General features: G+C 43.4%; 1 protein-coding gene across 1 annotated transcript; it reads right to left on the bottom strand.

Moving 5' to 3' along the window:
- Window positions 1-583: 583 nt before the first annotated feature.
- On the bottom strand, window positions 584-21,152 carry LOC133445666 (fibrous sheath CABYR-binding protein-like). The gene is made up of 7 exons (XM_061722998.1): window positions 21,077-21,152; window positions 20,908-20,960; window positions 13,946-14,051; window positions 8,439-9,908; window positions 2,781-2,844; window positions 993-1,117; window positions 584-910 (listed from the first exon to the last, which is right to left on the bottom strand). The coding sequence occupies exons 2-7, from the start codon at window positions 20,950-20,952 to the stop codon at window positions 879-881; spliced, it is 1,842 nt and encodes a 613-aa protein (XP_061578982.1). The 5' UTR covers window positions 20,953-20,960; window positions 21,077-21,152; the 3' UTR covers window positions 584-878.
- Window positions 21,153-21,644: the final 492 nt, after the last annotated feature.

Here is a 21,644-nt window from a genome sequence, read left to right as displayed (position 1 = left end):
CTAATAAACGAGTCATGGTACGCTACTGTGCACTGAGCTCTCAGCCCAGAGCAGTTGTCTGGAGTTACTGACCTATCAGCCAATCAGAACATAGATTTTTATTTTTTTGCCAGCTAAGGTCTGAGATTCAGCTTCAAGCGTTTCATGAAATATCGCCCGGCCCTACCGGAGGCGTGCAGCCTGAAGTCCAGCAGACCCGAAGACGTGGAGCCATGAGTCCAGTAGACCTGGAGATGTACAGCCCAGAAGAACAGGAGACGTGCAGCCACGAGTTCAACCTGCGTCGTGGATACAAACTTTTTCAAACCCTCCCGCTTAGCAATAGGCTCCAGCAATGGTTTTAGGAAAGCAAAAGTCTTCCGGTCTGGAGAGGGTTATAGACCATCTCCAGACTATCTGGAGTTCAGCGTTCTACAGTGCGGAAGATTAAATCACAAGTGGAACACGGTCATTCTTCCCAGCAGATTTACCCAGGTCCTACTGCAAAAAGGGAAAAAAGGGGAAGTGGAGTTGTTTGGTTTTCATGTCCAGCATGATGTTTGGAGAAATCCAAACTACAATAAAGCGCGATGGTGGAGGGATCATGGTCTGGGGTTATCGCTCAAACCTCAATGAACTGAAGCAACATTACAGTAAGAACAGACCAACATTTTTAGGGAAGTAACAAGTTAGGAAGTTGACAAACATCAACAGGTCTTTATTCATTTTCTACATAAAGTTGAGTTCACAGTTGCAGGTTCAGCTACAACACTACAAAAAAAGAGATCCATCTTCACATGGAACTGAAGGAGAAGGTTCGTCACAACATCAAGCTGAAAGTCACGGTGGAACTGCAGCTCAGACGACAGCAGAAAAGTTCTGTTGCAACAAGGAATGCTTCACTTCTGGGAAATTTCATCTAACTGGGGATCTGAAAGAAAAAGAGGGGAAGTCAACTTGCTCTGGTCTTCCACTTCAGAACCAGCCTTTACCAGTGGTCACACATGACTCACCTGTGAACTTGAACTCAGGGAATGAAGTCAGGTCTCCACCTCCGTACAACCTCTGAAGCTTTGCCGTCTCCTCAGCCAGAGCCTTTTCATAGTCAGAGCCAGCGCCTACCAGTCCCCCTGCTGCCCTGGGGTAGGGGGTGAAACAGACCAACCATCAGGGTTTCAGCAGAATTTTGATAACTGAGATGAAGATATAAGCCAAAACAAGACTATAAAAATAAAATTGACGAACACCTCTCCGACCACAACCCACAGCTGATATGACAGGGCATTCTGAATATAACCAACTCTAGGGGCCAAGACAACACGGTTGCAGCCTCCAACTGGCAGAGGAGCTAAACACCTTAATTGCCTGCTTCAAGATCCCGACACAAAAACCCTCTGCCACACTCCCACAACCTCTATCCCAACCACCCCTCAGCTCCCAAACAATCACTGTACAGACACAGGATGGGAAACGGAGCTCTGCAAACTCAACCCCAGGAAAGCCCCTGGACAAGATGGAGTACCTGGGAAAGCCTGTACCGACCAGCTTGCACAAGTCTTCAATACCTCCATCCCAGCCTGCATAAAGTCTGCTACCATCATCCCCATCCAGAAAAAAACACCCACAAGCACCCTCAATAACTACCATTGCACCAACACAAACCATCACCAAGCGCCTTGAGTGGCTAGTCTTCAAGCACTTTCGAGCCGGACCCCCCCGCCTCCTTTGATCCCCATCAGTTTGCCTACAGGGCAAACAGATAAACAGAGGACGCCATAGCCATCACTCTTCATACTGTGCTAAGCCACCTGAAAAACACAGAGAGCTAAGTCAAGATTCTCTTCATTGACTTCAGCTCAGCCTTTAACACCATCATCCCAGACACCCTGATCAACAAACTCTGACCTCAGACTACGCCCTCCTACCTTTAAAGACTTCCTCGCAAACTGGCCCCAAACAGTTAAACTCTGCCGCCACCTCTCCTCCACCAGTGCACTCAGCATGGGCTCCCCCCAGGGGTGTGTGCCAAGCCCTTTCCTTTACAACTCTGACTGCAGACCGGCCCACAGCATCAACACCATCATAAAATTTGCTGACGATACAGTGGTGGGGCTCATCTCAGGAGGAGACTGCAGCCGTCTACGTCGTATGCAGCTAACAATCTGGCCCTGAACACCACAAAGACCAAGGAGATCATCCTAGACTTCAGGAAACGCAAGGCTCCTCTCTCAATCAATGGAGTCTCGGTAGAGAGAGCCCACACATTCACCTTCCTGGGTACCACCACATCCGCAGACCTGTCCTGGTCTGCAAACACCAAGGCTGTCGCAAAGAAGGCTCAACAGCGTCTGCACTTCCTGAGAATGCTCAGGAAGAACAACATCAGCCAGAAGCTGCTGACAACCTTCCACACACACACACACACACACACACACACACACACACACACACACACACACACACACACACACACACACACACACACACACACACACACACACACACACACACACACACACACACACACACACACACACACACACACACACACACACACACACACACACACACACACACACACACACACACTTTTTTTTATTTTTTATTTTTAGTTGCTTTTTTTAAATTGGTGTCTTTAGTCTTATCTATATATATTATATTGCTAAACTGGTTTTAATTTCTCTTTCAACCGTTACAAAGATCTATTCTAGTTTTCAGTAGGAAAGTAATTCTTGGTCCGACCACGTTCTAGTCAATCCAATTACGCTCAAACTAAGTTTTCTGGAGATTCTGACACTTACTGGCTATTTGCTGAATACTGGCGTATGGAGTCCAGGAAAAGCTTCTGAATTGGGTCCATTTGAGCTGAAAATCAAAAAAGGACAAAATAAGTTAATCTATGTTCACAAAAAAGCTTCAATGCACCCAAAATCCCTCTATAGGACATCATCCATCCACTGGCATGACTAGATTCAGTCTTGTCATACAGAAATAGGCCCCATGAAAAGTCGACAGGTACACAGGTGAGAAAGGAAGGTCAGTTAAAAGGGTTTAGCCATCACCGTGGTGATCACGCTTAACTACACACTCATAATGACGCTGACACACAGATGGCCCACAGACTAAAGGAAAGCCTCAAAAGGATGAAAGAAGAAACGTGCTAAAAACAGCATCCAAAAGCTCTGAACATGCTTAATGAAGACCAGACTTTTATCAAGATGCCAAGACCTTTCAAATATTAATTATTCAAGTACAAATGGTTCCAGTCTCAGACTTCTGATGACCTGCTGCAATCTGATACAGAACCTCCAACATATTCACACACTTGGCATTTTTCCTAATTTGTTGCAATTTCTGAAGTTCTTTTAAACCAAACATTTTTCTGAGATTTCCACATTATGAGTTCATGCAAATAATTCTAGTATCTAAATAAAATAAATATGTCTAAGTATAAATATTATCAGATCAGAGTAAATGAAGATAAATGTTCCTATTTTAGAGTTCATGTCTGTCTGGATTCCTACATTTAAAATCTAAACTCAATAAATCCATTCTAGCACATCTCCTGTTGTGTTGTTTGTGTCCATGAATCTTTGTGTGTCAGGGTGGGTAACTACCCAACTCTACAACAGCCAACAGTAGCCAATGGAGTTCAGAGAGTAACATAATAATAATGGCTTGGTTTTATATAGCGCCCTTCAAGGCACCCAGAGCGCTTTATAGAGATCATTATTCATTCATACACATCCTCACCAGTGGTGGTAGCTACGTTTGTAGCCACAGCTGCTACGTTTGTAGCCACAGCTGCTACGTTTGTAGCCACAGCTTCTATGTTTGTAGCCACAGCTGCCCTGGGGCAGACTGACGGAAGCGTGGCTGCCATATCGCGCCAAACGGCCCCTCCGACCACCAAACATTCATACACATTCAAACACATTCACACGGGGCAAGGTGGGTAAGGTGTCTTGCCCAAGGACACTACGACAACAACTGGGACAGAGCGGGATTTGAACCGCCAACCTTCCCATCATTGGATGACCCGCTCCACCACCTGATCTACTGCCGCCCCAAACGATGTGACATGAGCCTCTTTGTCTGGTTGGTTGAAAATGAGATTGCTGTGTTCTGGACCATCTGTAGAGCTTTAATCATGCATGCTGGAAGACCCGCAGGAATGATCCCTTCAACCGAATCCTGTACCTCGTCAGCAAAAAGGATCAAAAAAGGTCCAACTTCATCTCTGAACCACCTGTTAGATGATGCAAAAACTTGTCTCTATTAGCAGCCATCAAGATTCAAGAACCTATGATGGCGAGTTCAGATGCAAAGGCGCTGTCCATCTTTAATTATCAACCCCCCCCTCAGATTTATGAATACGTAAGCCGATATGAAAATGACAGCCTGATTGGAAGTGCATAAGTAGAGCAGTAATGGAGTTTATTGTTGCCAAAGCAGAAAGTCACCAAACTGAAACCGCCGATAAATCTTTAAGTGACAGCGATATGTGGAGTTGGTCCTCCTGCCAACGCAGAAAAAGCCTTCAGCAGAGCTAATGGGGATACAATCACTGATGAGCTTGCGTCAGAGCTATCCATGATAACATCTTCTGGTTACTAAAGAAAACTGATGTGACTAAAGAGTACAGGGCCGAAAGGATTAACGGTGCACTGAACTCCTTCAACTCAGACAAAACCTGCTCTCAAAAGAACTTAAGTATACTTTTTAGTATATACTTTTTGGTATGGCATTTGGGACGCACCGAGAGAGTTATGACACTTAGGTCGACTCCCATTGTAAGCTCCGCGGCGAGATCAAAGCGTTTTACAACTCTCTCTCTCAAGGTTCTGCAACTAACGTGCATTAGTGTTACAGCGAAGTGCGGCCGTCGTCATAACAACCAACGTGCATTAGTGTTACAGCGAAGTGCGGCCGTCGTCATAACACAAGCTAAGTTGTTACCACACACGTTAAAGATTAATGAAGTCGCAGACGAAAAAACGGATGGATGGAAGCGTGCTCTGTTTTCTAATGTGTTTCCATGTTCTGGAATGAACTTGAAACAGTTGAAAGTATTTTGTTATATTTAACTGTTGTTTACAGAAGGTCCTTGACTATAGGCTACCTGTCTCATTCAATGAGCATACTGCATATATTTAATTTACTGCACTTTATAGGAAATTGCGCTGATTTGTTCTTGGTGAAGCACCACCGTGATAAAAATAAACCGTTTCATAAACTGAACATATGTTTTCACTAGTCAATCATTCACTTGTATACAAAAATCCATTTGAAACAAACAAAAAAAGGAAATCTCATTGTTCTGAGGTCTAAAAATTGATATGCGATCAAATTGCAATTAATTGCGATTAATTAGTTACAAAGCCTGTAATTAATTTGATTAATTTTTTTAATCGAGTCCCAGCCCTAATATATATATATATATATAGCACATTTTACAAGTAAAAAAAATAACACAGGATCTATATCTGCAAGACGAGTAACTGGGAGACAAGGAGATCAGCAAGTTACTCAGCCGAGGACACCATGAACCGGCATATGTCCAATGGATGATGATCCATTGTTTGAACAACTGAACACAAAAATGACAAACCGGGTCTTTGCAAGAAGCAGAATGTTCATTCATCCTTTTTCTGAAAAATACACCTGTCTGATGGCGTGATCTGATGAATCCTGCTGATGTAGGAACAATATCGCCTCCCGACTCGCCTCAACTAACCTTCAGGCCCGAGGTGTCTATTATTAGTCCTAAGGGAGGAATGTATAAAAGGAACAGAATGGTACCCAGTACTTAGCCCTGAGGTATCCCATGTCAGGCCTGTTGAATCAGACATGATCTGATTTAACAAAAAACACTGAGTTTCTACCAGAAAGTTAAGAATAAAACCAGATATACTGATGACAGCTGAGTGTTCAAGTATTATGATCAACAGGGTCAAATGCAGATGTTGGATGGAACAAACCCTGAATTGTAAATCTCTTGGATTAGCGGACCTGTCACTAGAAACCTAAGTAAAGCTAGGTTGATCAGGCTCATTTCGTCTTCTATAATTGAATATTTAGTGTTCTTTTCATTAGACATTCAAGTTGTCAAGAGCTTGTTCATACCCGCAACAGTTTTGGCTGTGAACGCCAACCTTCAAAGCGTCATCCAACATGCAGCTGATTTGTGGTTTATCACCTGACCGACCGGGAGCCCGGGTTTGACGGGGCTCCCAGACCGATGGAATCCCAGCTATGTATGCCTCCTCGCCCCATTGATTGTGTTGGTTGCCCGCTTCTATCGATTGAATTTGTCGGTTTCAGATGTGACAGGCCATGGTGTGGTTCATCCTCCTTCAGTGATCTATGACAGCTGATTTCTCGTCTCTCTTCGTGTCCTGGTGAGTTGCCCCACTGTTTCCTTTCGTATTCTTTTTTATGTTTGTTTTTCATGTGTATTATAAAGCTCTTCCTGATGTATATTTTATGATGCAATTTGCATTTGATAAATGACTGCATTTTCTTCTGGTTTTATCCTGTCAGTTGGGTAAACAAGTAACTGGTAGAGTTTGGTGTGTGGTTTTACCATGTTGATGTGGTGTTTCTTAATGATGCGTTATTGATGTATGGTTAAATATTCTTTTGATAGTTTTCATTTTCTGGCTTGGTTGTCTTGGTTTCCCTCTTTTCTGAGTTTTGCTTGTTTTTTTTCCTTGTTTATGGCCCATCTTGGATATTGGCAGAGAGAGTTGTATATGTTTTGCCTCATCCCGTCTTTATCGTGTGTTCTGATCTCTAGAAAAGGTACTGGTCTATATGAATACTGGCATCTTCTTTATGAAGAATCTTCATGTCCAGGAATGATACGATCCAATTTATTATAGAGTATAGAGTCTACAGTGTGCAGTGACTAATTGAAACTAAATACAGAGAAGAAGGAAATCCTATTTATCGCCCCTGAAAGCATACTCTGAAATAAAGCAGCACCTCGGTGCGTTGGACTCACCTAAATCAGAGGTGGAGATGATTGCTCATGCTTTTATTTAATCTCGTTTAGACCACTGTAAGAGCCTTTTTACCCATTTAAACAAAAGAAAGACCCAAACCATCTACAAGCAGTGAATCTTTCAAAAAGCAGCTTATTTAGACAGGCTTTTAACTAGACTAGGGCTGGTCGTATTATCTTTGTTGTATTTTTCATGTTTTATGCTTCCTCGGCTTTATGCCTGTGTCATGTATTTTTATGTGTGGCTTCTGAAGCCCGTTGTGGCTTTTAACCTGTGAAAAGTGCTCTATAAATAAACTTTACTTACATCAGATGGAGTTCACAGCTGAAACTGTCTCAGGTATGAAACATCTCTTCTAAAACCTTGAATGTCTGATGAAAAGAAAACTGAACATTTAAGTAATGCTGCTTCCGTTTCCAGAAACTGCTGGAGAAAAATGCCACAGTGAAGTGAATTTTTATTGTGACTCAAAGCTTTTGTCACCAAATCCCCATTTCTCCTTTCATTCACCCATCTGCAGGTTACTTCAATGTTACTGCAATGTTTCTTCAGAAAGATCTGCCCAATTCTTTCTTCTTAAACATTTACCAGAAAATAGCATACCATTCACACCAACCAGCAATTTGACCATGGAACAAAAAGGGGAAATATGGCAGTGTAGTACATCCAGGTCAACGACTTCCAGTTTTTGGTTCTAGAAATCAAGAACTGAAAGTCCAGTTGCCTGGATTCAAGCCTTTGAGATAGAAATGGAAGAGTCAGGTTTACATTGACTCTTGAAACTTTAACAAAAATACATCAAATCAAACATTTAAAGACCTGATAAACGGAAGGTTTGTCCATTCAAAATACTTGCAAGAAGTCTCTGGGAAATTAGGATAAAATGTAAATACACCAAGATGACAGAAACTTTAATCGTTCCTTCAAACTGCGGAAATTAACATTATCTTTAGATTTAAGACAATAAACCGCACTGCAAAACAGAACAGCTTTTATGTTGAAATATCGTTAGAGGGCTAGGAATGACAACATGGTCAGTGAAAACCTGTCAGATCAAGTTTGGTGTAAATGGTGGGAAAAAGCAACCAGAGCCAAGACAAACATGCAGTTAGAAGGCAGACGGGAGCAGAAACAACTCCCAGAGATAAACCAAGTGTCAGGACACAAAAAAGCGACAGGACTCATGCAACATGTGGGAAACCGGGACAATCAGACCAACTGGTCATGGAGGGGCGGGGTCAAGGCAGGAAGAGGAGAGTGCTTTAATGTTATTGGCTGCCCCAAATAAAAGTCTGGAATGTTAGGCACAAGCTGTGAGACTGTAATGTCAGCAGTTTATCTTCCACTTGTCTAAACTCTATCTGGAAAACAGTGACGAGTGTTGGTGGACTGCAGGGTCCAGAGGAAAAAACAGGAGGATTGTGGGGGAGGGGGAGAGGTTATAGTGTGTACCCTCTGATGGTTCCACTGGTCCCTTCAGCTCCTCTTCCACAGCTGCAGTAATGTCTGCGGCGGTGCTCACCAACTCCTGGACACTTTGCTCTGTGATGGAAACTTCAGCCAACACCTCTATGGGTTCAGGGGCCAGCTCTATGGGTTCAGGGGCCAGCTCTATGGCTTCTGGGGCCAGCTCTATGGCTTCTGGGGCCAGCTCTATGGCTTCTGGGGCCAGCTCTATAGCTTCTGGGGCCAGCTCTATAGCTTCTGGGGCCAGCTCTATAGCTTCTGGGGCCAGCTCTATAGCTTCTGGGGCCAGCTCTATAGCTTCTGGGGCCAGCTCTATAGCTTCTGGGGCCAGCTCTATGGCTTCTGGGGCCAGCTCTATGGCTTCTGGGGCCAGCTCTATGGCTTCTGGGGCTGGGGCCGCCTCCATGGCTACTGGGGCCGGCTCCATGACTACTGGGGCCACCTCTGCCGCCATGGGTTCCGGGGCCGGCTCCATGGCCACCTCTGCCGCTATGGGTTCCACTATGACTGTTGGGATGTCCTCAACAGTGGTAGCTTCCAACGTAGGCTCTAGGACAACCTCTTGGGAAGTGGCCTTCACTATCGTCTCGCGGACATCCTCCACCAGGGCTCCTGGAGTATCCTCTGAGGGAGCACAGTCCACTGCAGACTGCCCAACTGCTTGTGCAACGGCCATTTCTACAACAGCTGCTTCCTCTATGATCTTCAGGACTTCCTCAACGGAGGGAGCTTCTGCTGCAGGTTCTGAGGCCACCTGAAGTGAAGCTACTTCCATTGCAGGGTTTAGAACCACCTCTACAGGAAGAGGTTCAGTCACAGGATCTTGGACTGCAGGCTCTGAGGGCATTTCTTCAGCAGCAACTTCTGCCATGACTGTTGGGACATCCTCAACATGGGCATGTTCCAGGATCTTCTCCAGGGAAGCAACAGACTCTTGGGCTGCTTCATTAGGAGCAGTTGTGGGCTCCAGGACCACCTCAACAGGGGGAGATTCAGCTTCCACTGGTGGTGGAGCTTCTGCAACTAAAGCTTCAGGGGGACTTCCAGCATTAATTTTAGCATTTGCCACCTCAAAGGGATGGGCCAGAGAGGCTTCAGTTACTGGAACTGCTGGTTCAATCATTGGATGAGCTTCTACCACAGAAACACTTTCAGCCATGGTCGCCACTTCAGTAACCGTCCCTAAGGCCGTAGCTCGGACAGATTCTGAGGGAACTTTAGTCACAGGTGCAGCAGGTTCAGAGACTGGTTCAAGAGTGGTTGTTGCTTCAACAACAGGTGTTGTTGCAGCAACTGAAGTAGGCTGAGCAGTAGCAGCAGTGGGTGGGGCCTCTGTTCCTGGTGAAGCTGCTGCTGCTGCTGCTGCTGCAGCTGCAGCTGCTTCCTGGTTGATCTTGTATGGTTTATGCTGAACAAGTTTTTCTAGATCGAAGTAGGTTTTAGTCTGCTTTTTGTCTAGGATGAGGGAGGGGTGCAAGCAGACAGAGTCCATTATTATTTTAAAAAGGTAAACATCTTGAATGGTAAACTGTTAACCCACACTGATGAAGGATGCAATGTTTAACAATAATACACATTTACTAATGGAGGTTAAACATGCTTCAGGAAAAAAAAAAAAAACAATCATGAGTGAGTTTTCCACAGACTCTGTGGTCCAGTTTGTATCAATCCATGTACAGTTTTAGGGTACGGTCTGGTCTCTACTCTATCACAAGTTGAACACATGCCCTCAGCTGAAGCAGCTATTAGTGAAATCATATTTAACACATCTAAGATAGAAACAGAAGTAATAGACTGTGGTGCAAGCGTCACTGAATAATAATTAAAAAAAAAAAGAATCTCCCCAAATTAATCAAATGCTAAGCCCATCTCAGCAGGTTCTGTTAAAGACGAAGAAGCTGATCATTTTCTTAGGCCTGGACGCATCATGGCTGCCATGTCTATCCTGTGTTCGTTGGGCATGTCGCTTGTAAATGTCCTTAAAAAGTATGTTATGGATATGCATCATACAATATACCTTTGACCTCTATAGAGGTGCCAGGGCAGATAAGTGAGCGGTCAGGAGTCTGCTATAGCACTGATCAGGTCCATCAATCCAATGTAATGTGTCGTCAAGTTTTAAAGTCTACTTAACATCTAAACAGGTAAATCTAGCAAATTTTCCTGCGTTGATTTTAATGTCCTACGTCTGCCGGACAAAGCCAGTTCGGCCCAGACGTGAAAGCCAGTAATGAGATTCCTCTGGACAGTCTTTGTTTGTACATTTTAATTTACACTGTTCCGTTTGTGGTTTCTGTCAAAATTATTAATGAGTATCTAATACATTTTTTACTCTTGTTCAAACTACACTAAACATTTAATGTTTAACTAAACATTCAAAGTTGTCTTGAGACAAAAACAGACATTATTCAAAGTCTAACATAATATGATCCACTTAAAATCTTTACTAATGTAATAAGTGTAAATCTTCCAACAAACTATTTATTTTCGCTGGGGGTCAAAGCAATAACAGTTGCCTCCATATCCTCCAGATTCAAAACAACGTTATGAGATAAAAGGTACCGCCTACCTATATCCTCCCCTGAGCTAAAGACAATGCATCTGTATTCTTGTTTTTTCTAGTTAAACATTTGTATTTGTTCAATATTTCAATTTAAAAAACAAAAAAACTGCAAATAGTTTCCTTGTATGCTTGTATTTTCTAAACAGAGTTCATTTTCTGCCTCTACTGGAAATTGGTTTAGGAAACTAATCACAGCAGAGTGAGCGGGAGCAGTGCGAGGACCAACAGGGTGCTCACTGCAGCACAGAGGAAACAGAGGATTTAGGATCTCATAGCTCCGAGTTTTAGCTTCACCATCACTTAAAACAACTGTTGTGGTTGATGGATTAAGCAGTTGAATCCGATGTGTCTGAAGGCCAGTAGCAGCCACCATCCAGGAAAACCAAATCTGCAGGTTGTTTCCCCGTCATCGCTGTGGCTCTATTCAGGGCTTCGTTAATTTCTGAAAAGCTGACTCCAGAGGTTGCCCCAGCTTTTCATCTTCACCTTGATTTCATAAACTCCTCCTGATCTAGGGCTGAACGATTAATTGCATTTGCGATAATATCGCAATGTGATAAAACGAGATTTTCTAACCGCAAAGGCTGCGATTTGACCAGTCACGTGATCTGGTCACGTTGCCGGCAGGGAAAAAAAGTCAACAGTGCCGCGTGTCCGCCTGTAACCTACTGTATCTAACGTGGCCTCAGTGTTAGGGCTCGGCCAGGCAGGGCTTTATAAATATATGGGCTTTGTAAATATATGGGCTTTATAAATGTATTAAATATATGAGCGCGGAGTCGGCGTGGCCAGGAGCTGCGCGCAGCGCCGAGCACGAGCCGGGCGGGCAGTCGCGCTGTGAAGCCGGATTTATGGTTCCGCGTTAAATCGACGCAGAGTTTACGCCGTAGGTTACGCGGCGACGCGCACTGTAAGTTGTGCGTACCGCGTACTCTACGGCGTAGGTTCTGCGTTGGTGTAACGCTGAACCATAAATCAGCCTTAAACCACCTGCAGCCCGTCAGCTCTCCGGAGAAGTTACAGAGCGGCTGCGAGTTGCTGGTTCGTTTTGTTAACTCTGTGAGCTTTATTGGTTTGTTTGTTAGTTTGCTGGTGTTTTTTTTTCTCTCTGTGATTTTTGAGTTATTTATGAAGACGTTCTGAGTTCCCTGTGAGCAGTAGCCTACTCGAGTTGAGGGGGGATGAAATAAAAAACGGTCAAAATCATCCCCTCCTGAAATAAATACAGTCCAAATCATCCCCCCCTGTAAAACTGTCATCCCCCCTTTCCATCCCTTATGTCATTTCATCAATGAATGTGGTTTTACTGCTATTTCAACATTTAGAATCATCACCAGAAAAATAACACCAGAAAAATAACTTATTTGACAATTTTCACCTGTTTCAAGTACATTTTCACTTGAAATAAGTAGAAAAATCTGCCAGTGGAACAAGATTTATCTTCTTATTACAAGCAAAAAAATCTTGTTCCCCTGGCAGATTTTTCTACTTATTTCAAGTGAAAATCTACTTTAAAACAGGTGACATTTTTTGTTTTTTCCAGTGATGAGTCTTGCTTTAAGTGTAATGAGATTTTTTTTTTTACTAAAATGAGACATTTTAACTAGAAATAAGACAAATATTCTTGTTAAGATTTTGAGTTTTTGCAGTGATCCATTTTACTTATCCTGTGAAGGACAGAGTCATATTGATAAGTTCAGAAAAGTGTTTTTAATTGTTGTGTTTTGATGTATTTGATGTAAGCCCAGTGGATATTTAAAGCTTACAGAAGGCTGCATTTAGCTGCTGCTATGTCATTCCTGCAGTATTTCTGCAGGTGTTTTGGTCACTGCTATTATTTGTTATATATTTTATTATTTGTAATCAGCACAAATTATCTGTCCCCATATGATAAAATCCACCATCCCCCCTGATTATTTTTTTTTACAACTCGAGTACTGCCTGTGAGGAAGGTTTTTTGTTCCCTGTGGGAGTTTTTCTGTGTTTTTCTATTAAACTACGCCTCGTTTTGCCTAAAGTTTAACCCGGTTTGCTGTCGTGCGATTGGGTTCAGAGAGAACGACCCATGTGTAGACGTGTTAAAGAGGTAAAGGCACAGATTTGTTTTCTTTATTATTGTAATCTGTGCTTTAAATAAATCTGGCAATGTTTATTATAAAACAGACTGATTTATTGCTTGTGTAGTTGAAAAATACATGAGAACAGGACCTTGAAGAAAATAATCGCATATTAAATCGCAATCGCAATATTGAGGAAAAAAATCGCAATTAGATTATTTTCAAAAATCGTTCAGCCCTATCCTGATCTATGATGATCCTTGCATATTAATAAAGTTGCTGGTTTTACATGCAGCAACACCACCATGCTACCAGCAGAACATCTGCTTCTCCACCTGCCAACTGAAACAGGAAGTAGAAACACAAGATTGTGGTCTCCAAAATTGACTCAATTTTGGATGAGTCAAAATTGATATTCTGTTTCTAACCTTATGGCTAGTGTGAAAATGCAAATACTCTCAGATTCTGATCACAAATATACAATGGTGGAAGCAGAATCAGAACAATTGAGTTGAAACGGAACCACAACAGTGGATTTGGACATCGCTGTATCAGAAATAGAATGTCCACCTATGCTGCGGTCCGTGTTGGCACCATTTAGGTGAGCACTAGAATTTGTCCGGGATAATAGTCTCAAACTCAGAAACATTTTGAGCTCAGGATCAGAAGAACCGGTTGCTTTCGAAGGAACAGAGACTGCAGCGATGAGTTCGATGGTTTCAAGATCTACAACAACTTGGAGAAAATGTCTCCATTAAAGTCTGTCCCGGTACTCTAGCAGTGAGGCTTGTACCACAGTCTCATCATCAGCCTAGAGCTGCTGAAGCTCTGCCAGATGTGGCGGAGCAGAATTAGGGTTCTCCGAGACATACCTGTGTTGGTCTTCCTCTGTATCTTCTTGGAACCTCCAGATTTTGTGCTGAAAGCTACAGCTGCTGGTATTCTGTTTAGAGGTCTCCAGCTCTCAGCCTGCAAACACTGGGCACAAACACCATCACGTTAAGCCACCTTGGAACCTCCCAGACCCGGAAATGCCCACGGGTCCATTTCAGGAAACAGGTTCAACAAACTCAGAGTAAGCAAAGTGATCTTCCTGTTTTAATTAATTAGAACTGATCATATTAGAGTGTCAGATAAAATATAAACCAGACTAGAAAGAAGCTGCTGCAGCGAAAGAGAGGGTGTCGTCGTAGAAGACTGCAGAGCGAGTGAATGTGTAGACCAAGTAAAACATCTAATGACCGTTAATAATATCACTTGAATGATAGTTGCGTGCGCACACACCTGTGAGTTTAAAAAGGAAAGCATGTTCAGTCTCGACTTCATTCAGAAAACTAACAAGAGTGGACAAGTTGGCGTCATAGAGTGGACATGGTGGCTGAGTGAGCTCCGGTGGCATTTGTCAGTTTATATATCTTTGGACAATTATTTTTCAAAAGCTACGGATAACATGCCCAGAAACACGAAAAATTTGTTGAAGAAAAACCCTGCAAACGAGGGGGAGCCAAGTGCTGCATCATGGAGGTTAGCTCAGGCTCTATGGAACCAGGTATTATCCAAGCCCTGGACAGAATCACCCATAACCTGACTAAAGTAATCGACACCAAGATTTCCACTGTCCTTGAAGCCATTAAAGAACAGACCTCACATTTGGACGATGTAGAACATCTGAAATTGCGGCAAGATGGGATTGAGCAGGTATTTTTCTCCTCATTTACTTCAAGAAGTAGAGGAGTGGCAATTCTTGTGAGAAAGAATCTTCCTTTTTCAATGACAGAATGTGTTAAAGACAAAAGTGGTAGATATGTTACAATCAAGGGTGTCTTACAAGGTACCATTATTTCTATACTGAATATTTATTACCCCCCTGCTCACCCGTCGGATTTTATAACTAAAGTATGCCTAGATTTCTCAGAGATTCACTCAGATATTTCCATAGTGGGTGGAGACTACTTTTTTTTTTACCCGGGCTCTCCTTACACTCAGTTTTATCTTGTGTAATAGACAGCATTGTCCTTTCAGACCATGCCAATGTGGTGCTGGATCTCTCTCTTAAGGGTATAGGAAACCGAGTAAGATACTGGAGACTGAATACAACTATTTTAAAAAGGACTATACCTTTGTGTCCTATTTTGATGCTGAGTTTAGATATTTTCTGTCTATTAACTCAGTCAACGGATAACCCTGCCCTCCTATGGGAAACCATTAAGGCGTATACTAGCGGGGTTATTATTTCATTGTCAGCCAGCAAGCAGCAGGAGAAAATTAGGAAGAAAAATGTGTTAATGACTGAACTTAAAACAAAAGAAGGAACCTATGTTGATTCTCCGACTCCTGCTTTACTGTGAGAAATATCTGCAGTCAAATCAACCTTAGATAACCTCCTTACGCAAGAAGAGGAGACCAAACTTAAATTTACTATACAAAGATTTTATGAACATGGGAATAAACCTGGAAAATATTTAGCATACCTTACAAAAAACGATCTGAATCACAATCTATTGCAGATATCTGTGATACTGAGAATAATCGCATATATGACAATAAGTCCAAAAATGACACTTTCAAGTTTACATTTTATTGCAGACTGTATGCATCTGAACAGACCATGTGACGGATTTGACATAATGGAAAATTTCTTTTCTCAGCTTAGTTAGCCTACTATATCAATGGAGCAACAAACCAGTCTTAACGCTCCCATTTACAGAGACATATGTTTAATTATTCGTTTTTGCATAATAGATTACCTCAGACTCTAAAGCTTGGACAATGGTTCTGCGCTACACCAACACAGAGCACACGCCGCTGCCGTGACGCTGTTGTGACGCTGGCGTGAACCCTTCAGACTTCTCTGTCACTCCATTTCGCCGCGGTGCAGTACCCCCCGCGAGCGCTAGGGGATGTGTTCTTTTCCTGAATGGTTTATCCGACTTTTCCGGTCACAGTGAATCAAAGAGATAAGAACAACTATTGTGCAAAAAAACAAAATAAAATAAAAAACAAAAACACACACACATGAAGAAAAGAGCGCTGAAAGTTCACGACTGCTTCACGAACCGGAACCGGAAATGCGTTGCTACCAAGCGAACCAATCCCAGCCTTCTCGGTCTGCGTTGGGTCTGCAACCTCTCGATGTGTAGTTGCAATTTTTGGGAGGTGCATCAGGCACGGCGTGGCGTGCGCCGTGGCGTGCGCCGTGGCGTGCGCCGTGGCGTGCGCTGTGGGGTGCGCGGCGCTGCGCAACCTGCGGCGCACGCTCGGCATCAATTTAACGCGGAACCATAATCCAGCCTTAAGAGATGCAAATATTTCTCTCGTACAGAAAAAAGGGGAAATGCGCAGAGTCTTGTACCTCCTATAGACGGATAGCTCTTCTTAATATGGACCGGAAAATACTCTCAAAAAATCCTAGCTACTCGACTTGAAGACCTGCCTAAAATTATAAAATAATGATCAAACAGGTTTCATAAAAGGTCGTAACAATGTCAGGCGCCTTCTCAATGTAATTCAGGCTTTCCAGCAAAGAGATGCTGATGGACTTGTGCTTTCTCTAGATGCTGTGAAAGCCTTTTACCGGGTAGAATGGGCTTATTTATTTAGGGGGCACGGTGGTGCAGCTGGTAGTGCAGCGGTCTCACAGCAAGAAGGTCCTGGGTTCGATTCCCGCCGGGGGACGCTGTGGGTGCTGAAGTGCGTGTTAGTTCCCCCATGACTTCGGTGCCCACACCATGGGTGGGGTTGGAGGAAGGATCTTTCTGTGTGGAGTTTGTATGTTCTCCCCGTGTTCCCCTGGGTAGCTAGTGTGAGCTACCCTCACAAAAACATGCACACAGTCCTGGGCTATACAAGCCCCCTCTGGCCAACCGGGGCGCCAGATGGGATCCGGCCGGAATAACGTGATCCTTCCACGCGCTACGTCCGGCCGGAGAAGCCCCACCCTGTCTGGTGAAAAGATGCGGCCTGCTCACTCCTCAGGTTAAGGAGGAGACCTGAGCTCAGTGCAGGGCCCTCCCGGGGTTGGTAGAGGATGGCAATGCCCAGGACTGTCAGTAGGTAGGAGCACGGGGTGGTAAAAATGGGAAAAAAACCGGGATAAAAATATTTAAAAAAAAAAAAGAACGGGCTTATTTATTTTAAGCTTTAAACTAATTTGGTCTTGGGGATAATTTCATGAGGTGGGTCCAAATTCTGTATGACAGTCCTCAGGTGGCTATTTTGACTAATAGACTTAAATCAGACAGTTTTCCATTGTATAGAGGAACGAGGCAAGGCTGCCCCTTGTTGCCCCTTTTGTTGGCCATTGCCATCGAACCGTTGGCGGAGGCCGTAAGGATGGCACCTGCTATACGGGGTCTGCTAGTTGATTATGAACACAAGATAAGTCTATATGCAGATGTTTTGATATTTATTTCCAATCCAGACACGTCAATACCAGCTTTACTTAACATTATTGATCTATTTAGCATATTTTCTGGGTATAAAATTAATTTGACCAAGACTGAAGCCATGCCAATGGGGAGTCTTAATTTGATACCAGCTGCTTTACCATTTAAGTGGTCTCCTGCAGGTTTTGTATACTTAGGTATATTCATAACTCCTAAATTTAAGCAAATGTATAAAGCCAACTTTGTTCAAGGAAGGTGAGGCAAGATTTGGAGCGATGGAACTCTCTGCCTGTCTCCTGGCTAGGGCGTATATCCTTGGTTAAAATGAACATACTACTTCGATTGCTATACCCCGTCCAAATGATTCCGGTCATATTTTCAAATGGGGTGAGAAAAGACCTTAATGGATGGCTAAGTGCGTTCATATGGAGTAAGCGCAGACTAAAACTTAAGATGGCTACATTGCAGCTGCCAGGTTCTGTAGGGGGTCTAGACTTACCAAATATCAGAACATATCAGCTATGTACTCATATGAGGTATATTTATGACTGGGTCGTAAAAAACTCAAAAACTATTTGGTTGGGTGTCGAAGCTTCGCTTTCAAAGTATCCACTAAGGGATTTACTGTTTTAAGAAAATTAAAAATATCAGATTGAGTTGTAATAACCCGGTTAGGCTTAATACACTTAAGGCCTGAAATTATTGTGTCGACTTGAAGGAAAGTCAAAGTCAACATCTGTTTTCTCCCCTATTGTGAGTAATCCTGATTTCCAGCCTGGGATGGTGGATATTGGCTTTAAACAGTGGGGTGATAATGGTGTTCATAGACTGAGGGACTTACTCTCTGATAATATGGTTATAACATTTGAACAAATGATAGAGAGATATTCTATCCCCAGACATGACTCCTTTCGTTATTTACAGATAAGGCATTATATCTTGCACAGTACTACGTTAGTTGAGAACCATGAAAGCTCTCCCGTTGAGAAATTATTATTTTTAACAGGAAGAGATATATCTGTAAGCCTATTTTATAAAGCTCTGTATTTCACCCCCAGCCCCGGTTGGGCTGGACAAGCTTAAAGCCTCATGGGAGAAGGAGCTAAACATCATCATTGATGATGAAAAATGGAAGGATGTATGGAGACATGCTAAATCAATTTCAGTTTGCAATCGCACATACAGTTAAAAATTATACACGGAATGCACATATCCCCCAACCGTAGACATCAGATGTAGAGCCTGATGTCTCTAGTATCATGTTGCAGGGATTTTCTTGACTGGTCATACTGTACATTTATACTGTAACCCAGAGTATTATTTATATGGATCTGAGCTGGGGGGTTTTTTTGGTTCTGTTTGTTTGCTTGCCTGTTTTGCTTGTTATTTCTGTAGATCATATTATATACCCATTCTTTACTTCGTTAGCCTCATAGCATAATTGCCTAAGTTGTATTTGAATGCCTTAGAATTAGGCAACTATGCTATGAGGCTAACGACTTGTAAAAGTGAAAAATTTATAAAATATTGTTTAAAAAAAAAAGAAAACTAACAAATAGCTAATACATTAAAAACAACTTTTGAGTTACTCATTTACATTTTATGATCGATTGGTTAAATTGAACTGATTTTAGTTTGATGAAGGGGAGGAGACAGGAAGTAACTTGGGTTTGTTGAAGTAAACCTGCTCCTGACCAGGTTTACTTCAGAGTCAGTTACTATGGTAACAGACTCAGTTACTTTGCTTTCTGAAAGTGGCTCAACTGACCCATCTTGCTCAGGGTTAAGTAACCTTGCTTTGTGAAATGGAAAACTCAGTTTCCCTGGATTCAGGTTCAACATACTCAGAACTTCTACAGAACCTGGGTTGTGAAACGGACCCCTGCACAACCAAGCTACCATCACCGTACGGTCCGTACGACCGTCCGGCATCCATTAACCAGCATGCAGGGTTGTTCACTTTAATCCCGACTTCCAACCGAGTCAACACCACAGACTGTATGAAAGAAATGTAACAAAGTAACGATGGGAGAGAAGTGAGTGGCCAGCGAGAGAGTGGACAAGAGAAAATCTGAGTTGTAAACCGCCAAAACCGCCAAGCCTCTAGGGAGAAACTGAAAAACTTCCATTTGTGACGTTTATCAGTTTTTAAAGGGCCTTCTGGGGCCTCCCAAAGGCTGCAGCAGGTAGATCCCAGTAAAGGCTGCAGCAGGTAGATCCCACTAAAGGCTGCAGCAAGTAGATCTAAAGGCTGCAGCAGGTAGATCCCACTAAAGGCTGCAGCAGGTAGATCTAAAGGCTGCAGCAGGTAGATCCCACTAAATGCTGCAGCAGGTAGATCTAAAGGCTGCAGCAGGTAGATCTAAAGGCTGCAGCAGGTAGATCCCAGTAAAGGCTGCAGCAGGTAGATCCCAGTAAAGGCTGCAGCAGGTAGATCCCACTAAAGGCTGCAGCAGGTAGATCCCACTAAAGGCTGCAGCAGGTAGATCCCACTAAAGGCTGCAGCAGGTAGATCCCACTAAAGGCTGCAGCAGGTAGATCCCACTAAACTTTAGTGGGATCTACCTGCTGCAGCCTTTAGTGGGATAAGGGTTGCAACAGGTAGATCCCACTAAAGCAGGGGTGTCCAAAGTCGGTCCTCGAGGGCCGCAGTCCTGCATGTTTTAGTTGCTTCCCTCCATCAACACACCTGATTCTAATTAACGGTCGTCACCACCTTGTCATCAAGTTTGGATAGTTCTGTTGATGACCAAGCTCCTTGTATCACGGTTTGATAAAAAAAAGGGACACATCTAAAACATGCAGGACACCGGCCCTCGAGGACCGACTTTGGACACCCCTGCACTAAAGGCTGCAGCAGGTAGATCTAAAGACTGCAGCAGGTAGATCCCAGTAAAGACTGCAGCAGGTAGATCCCAGTAAAGGCTGCAGCAGGTAGATCCCAGTAAAGGCTGCAGCAGGTAGATCCCAGTAAAGGCTGCAGCAGGTAGATCTAAAGGCTGCAGCAGGTAGATCCCACTAAAGCAGGGGTCACCAATCCTGGTCCTCGAGGGCCGGTGTCCTGCATGTTTCGCTGCTTCATTGCACCGTGATAAAAGTGACTGTGTCGTTAAGAGAATTGTGCAGACCTGAATGACAAGCTGATGAAGATGATTAATTAGAATCAGGTGTGTTAAAGCAGAGAAAACTCTAAAACATGCAGGACACCGGCCCTCGAGGACCAGGATCGGTGACCCCTGCACTAAAGGCTTCCAACCCTGAGGCTGCACAGCTCCGGAAGAACATGGTGTTCTTTCAGCTCAGAGGTTTCAATTATGAAGGAACGCATGAAGAGGAAAAAGTGAAGCTTCATTGCAAGTTTAGACCAGTTCGGCCTGGTTTGGTCTGGAAGCTCTGGGCTCCAAGAGACGAAGAGGACAGGTAGTAAAAGATGAGTATAGATGAGTTACCTGGACGAAGCTCAGCCGTCCCATCCTCAGCAGAGAGGCCGCCATCCCTGCAGCTGTCAACAAACAAACAAACACAAACCATGCGCAGTTTCAGTAAACAAGCAATAAAAGAACCGAATGACACGCCCAAAAGATCCCTGGGGTGCACGTGAATAAGGGTGGACATTACCTGTGTGAATACCAGTGACCGGAGCTGCGTTCTGTAAGATGCTGCACCGTCTACTTTATGTAACGACAGCCACGCCCCCTCGCAGCTGAAGTCAGTTTGCGGTTGGATACTAGACACACGCTCACTATTTACTATATTTTAAGGGTAAAAGTAATTTTCAAACTAAGTGACCCAGTGAGATCAAACCTAAGACGAATTGTAGAACTACAACAGACAAATGGTTTACCTGGTTTTCTTATATCTAAGGAGTTTATATATTTATGATAATAATATTGCGGATAAATGTTGAATTTTTAAATTCATTTTCATGTAGCATTCTCAATACCTTGCAGACCACGTGACAAGTAACGATAGTGAGTCTTAAACCGGGCAGACACTGTGCGATTATCGACTCGTTTTGAGCCGATTTTCCAGTCGTGCGACTATTTTTTGGATCGGGCCGGATTTCGGCCCAATCGTTGGTCGTGCCTCGTGCAGTAAATGTGGGGTAACGACGAGAGAGTAACACCTCACGACGAGAGATTAACACCTCACGACGAGAGAGTAACACCTCACGACGAGAGAGTAA

The sequence above is a fragment of the Cololabis saira genome, chromosome 6 (assembly GCF_033807715.1).
Source record: "Cololabis saira isolate AMF1-May2022 chromosome 6, fColSai1.1, whole genome shotgun sequence".
NCBI classification, from domain to species: Eukaryota; Metazoa; Chordata; class Actinopteri; order Beloniformes; family Belonidae; genus Cololabis; species Cololabis saira.
The sequence above is the reverse complement of the archived record's forward strand: the minus strand, read 5'-3'. Positions and strand labels throughout refer to the sequence as shown.